General features: G+C 38.7%; 1 protein-coding gene across 1 annotated transcript; it reads left to right on the plus strand.

Annotated features, from left to right (window-relative positions):
• The first annotated feature begins 711 nt into the window (after positions 1–711).
• On the plus strand, positions 712–2,133 carry LOC139123760 (uncharacterized). The gene has a single exon (XM_070689914.1). The coding sequence runs from the start codon at positions 712–714 to the stop codon at positions 2,131–2,133; it is 1,422 nt and encodes a 473-aa protein (XP_070546015.1).
• Positions 2,134–3,242: the final 1,109 nt, after the last annotated feature.

Raw genomic sequence — 3,242 nt, forward strand, 5'->3', positions numbered from 1 at the left:
GGGCTACCAAATTCCGAATAGGTTTGTATGAAAAAGGAGAGAAACATGAGAAACTACTGCAAATGATGTCATTTTTAGAAATTCACCTACTTGAACAAAGTCTAGGTGACACCCACTATAACAAAAGTACAACAGATGGTGATATCTATTTATCTATCTATCTATATCTATCTATCTATCTATCTATATCTATATATATATATAAACACAATTATATATACACATATATACACAAATATTCATATATACATGTATATGTATATATATGTACATATATATATATATATATATATATATATAATATATATATATATATATATATATACAACATTCCATCATTTTGAGTTTTTGTGTTTTTGTTAAATTGTGAGTACTAAGACACGAATTTAATAAAGTTGGAATACATTATTTGTAATGATCTGTTAATGTATTTCGAACATTCCAGGCAAAAGAAGATGTCAATCACTAGTATCAAGTGAGAACATCAGTTAAGCAAAACAGGTTTTTATCATTATTTCAATAACATGGTGACCCTGTCACCAAAGTGAAAATCAGGGTGATCCCTCAGTAATCCACGCGCCCCCCCCCCTTCCAAGCCGAAGAAAATGATAAGTCCCTTGACGTTAAATAGTGGTTGCTGTTTACGCATATTCCCACCACAAAAAAATCTGACTTTCTGTTCTTTACTTTATAACATAGATTTTGTCATAGATGGAGAGGAGAAATGACTGCTTTCGCACAGAGGTATCTACTGAATTCACCTTGGACGAAGTAGAAGACATATTAGACCGTGCTTCCGATGACAACAATATATGCATTAACGAACCACCGGTCAGACCTCAAGGTGGTGATGTGTATCTTTACAAGGCACGTTCCAAGGAAGAAGAAAGAGACTTCAGGTTTGACCAGTATAGATGGATTTCTAAAGGGTGCAATATACATAGTAAACGCGATAACAACCCCCCTGTACGGAAAAGATATTACTACCTGAAGGATCCGAATGGAAAAGGAAAAGACTCGCTGTCAGGGTTTAAACGACATGTATATAATATTGTAAACAGAGAAAGAGATGATGCACCCCTTTTGTTTTTGATTCATTACATTGGTGACGCATCTCTTCATAAAGATACCAATCACGGCAACAGTAAAAGCACTTGCCGAAGGTTCATTCCAGTTAAGAGAAAAGTACTCCATGATATCAAAGAAAAGGTAAATAAAGGCGTTCAACCAATTAACGTATATAAAGACATGCAAAGTGAAATGTCTACAACCGTAAACGATCAGCGAAGAATGCCGGTGGATAGACCAAGAAATCTGAAACAAGTAGAAAATGTTGCCCATTCTGTGAGACGGGATGGTAGGCTCACAAATGATGAGATCTTCAGTTTAAGCGAGCTAGCCATACACCTTGATGGGTTCATTTGGAGTATTAATCTGTATCCCGATCTAGTTGTTGTCCTCGGAAGAAGAGACCTTCTAGAAAATACGACTGAAATGTTAAGGATGTCACTCAAACATAGCGACTTGCCTCAATTACTCTCATATGACACCACGTTCACATTAGGTGACTTCTATGTCTCTCCACTGGTCATAAGGAACGTGCTACTGAAAGGAGACCCTATTTATCCTGTAGGTTTCTTATTACATGAGAGAAAGTTCAAGGCCTATCATGATGAATTCCTTAATAGAATCTTGTCTGAGCTGAACATATCCAAAGGTATGAATATACCAATAGTAACAGACAGAGAAAGGGGAATTACAAAAGCAATACAAAATAATTTCCCCTCTATTACAAATGTTTACTGTGGTAACCATGTCCTTAAAGATGTTGAAAGCTGGGTAAAGAACCATGCTGGTGGACAACAAGACATAAAAGTGTTAAAAGATGATGTAGAACAACTTCGAGATGCTACAAATGTTGAACAGTTCGAGATGTGCTACAGGCGGTTCAGTTTACGGTGGAGTGCTGCTTTTAAAGCATACTTCGACAGAGAATTGAAATACGATTTACTAAAACATGGCAGTAAAATTATAACGTCAGGATTTCCCGCGTTCAGAGGACAAATCACAGCTACAAACAACATTTCAGAGAGCATGAATAAACTGATCAAAGAACAGAATGAATGGAAATAACTTCCTGTAGACACCATGGTTCTTTCCCTGTATTACATGCAGGCTTACTATTTATATGAATTCGAAAGGGCGAAGTTTGGTATCGGTAACTATGAGCTGAAAGTCAGATTCTGCAATTTAGCGACACACAAGTCGGCGACTTCGACGAGTTTATCCCTATTGAACGAATCTTGGACAAAATCAAAGAAAAGAAAACTGACCTGAAGAAGACGGTCGAGAAAGGAAAATTCTATCGCATGTCGCAAGAATCTCTCGCTAAACTTACTGTTGAATCTGGTGCAATAGGCATTTCTCCTCAGACCGCATCCTTCACTGTCCGTAGCATCAAGAGCAGTAAAGTTCACGCAGTGCAAATATTTCCTAGACCGGCAACGTGCTCCTGTCCCAGTACCGGGCTTTGTTATCACATAATTGCAGTTCATATGGCTATTGGATTGGATGACGTGAAGGATGAACAAACATATTCACTGTCGGCACTTAGGAAAAGGGCGAGGGGAAAGGAAGGTCGGTCTGGCAGGAAAAAGGCAAGACAGAGAGATTATGACTATGAAACCCTGCCAGCAAGTGATTCCATTTTGGCCAACGTGTTGGATGAAAGTACAATAAACAATGATGAAGACACATGTGCGACATCTAAAATGTTCCGGACCCCGGAGCCACGACATTCAACGCCTAAACAGAAGGTCAACAAGGGCTTGCTCAAGTCAAATAGTGGTATTCGGATGAACGACAACAACAGGGGGGAAAGAGGTACCAACCGTGCGCTTTCGGATGACCGACTAATTCTTAACAAGACAGTACATAATGAACCGGAAGCAATCTCTGAAGTAAATAACGACGACATCAGTATTCCAAAAATCGCCAGAAAGACAGACAAGCCCTCGCAAGTATCCAAGAGACATGATCGTTTCGTAACTTCAAACAACGAAGGTCCGTATGACCATTCCATCACCATTCCTCCTCGCATAACAATTGGCACACTTGGGAACACAATGCATCCATGGGAAGACGAACATGCACTGAACACAGTTTATAGTGCAGTTTATCCAATATTCGAAACAACTAACACATTCAAGTGTAATAGAGATGTATATGAGTCACTTCAGCCA

This window comes from Ptychodera flava (assembly GCF_041260155.1).
Source record: "Ptychodera flava strain L36383 chromosome 23 unlocalized genomic scaffold, AS_Pfla_20210202 Scaffold_23__1_contigs__length_28996876_pilon, whole genome shotgun sequence".
Taxonomy (NCBI): Eukaryota; Metazoa; Hemichordata; class Enteropneusta; family Ptychoderidae; genus Ptychodera; species Ptychodera flava.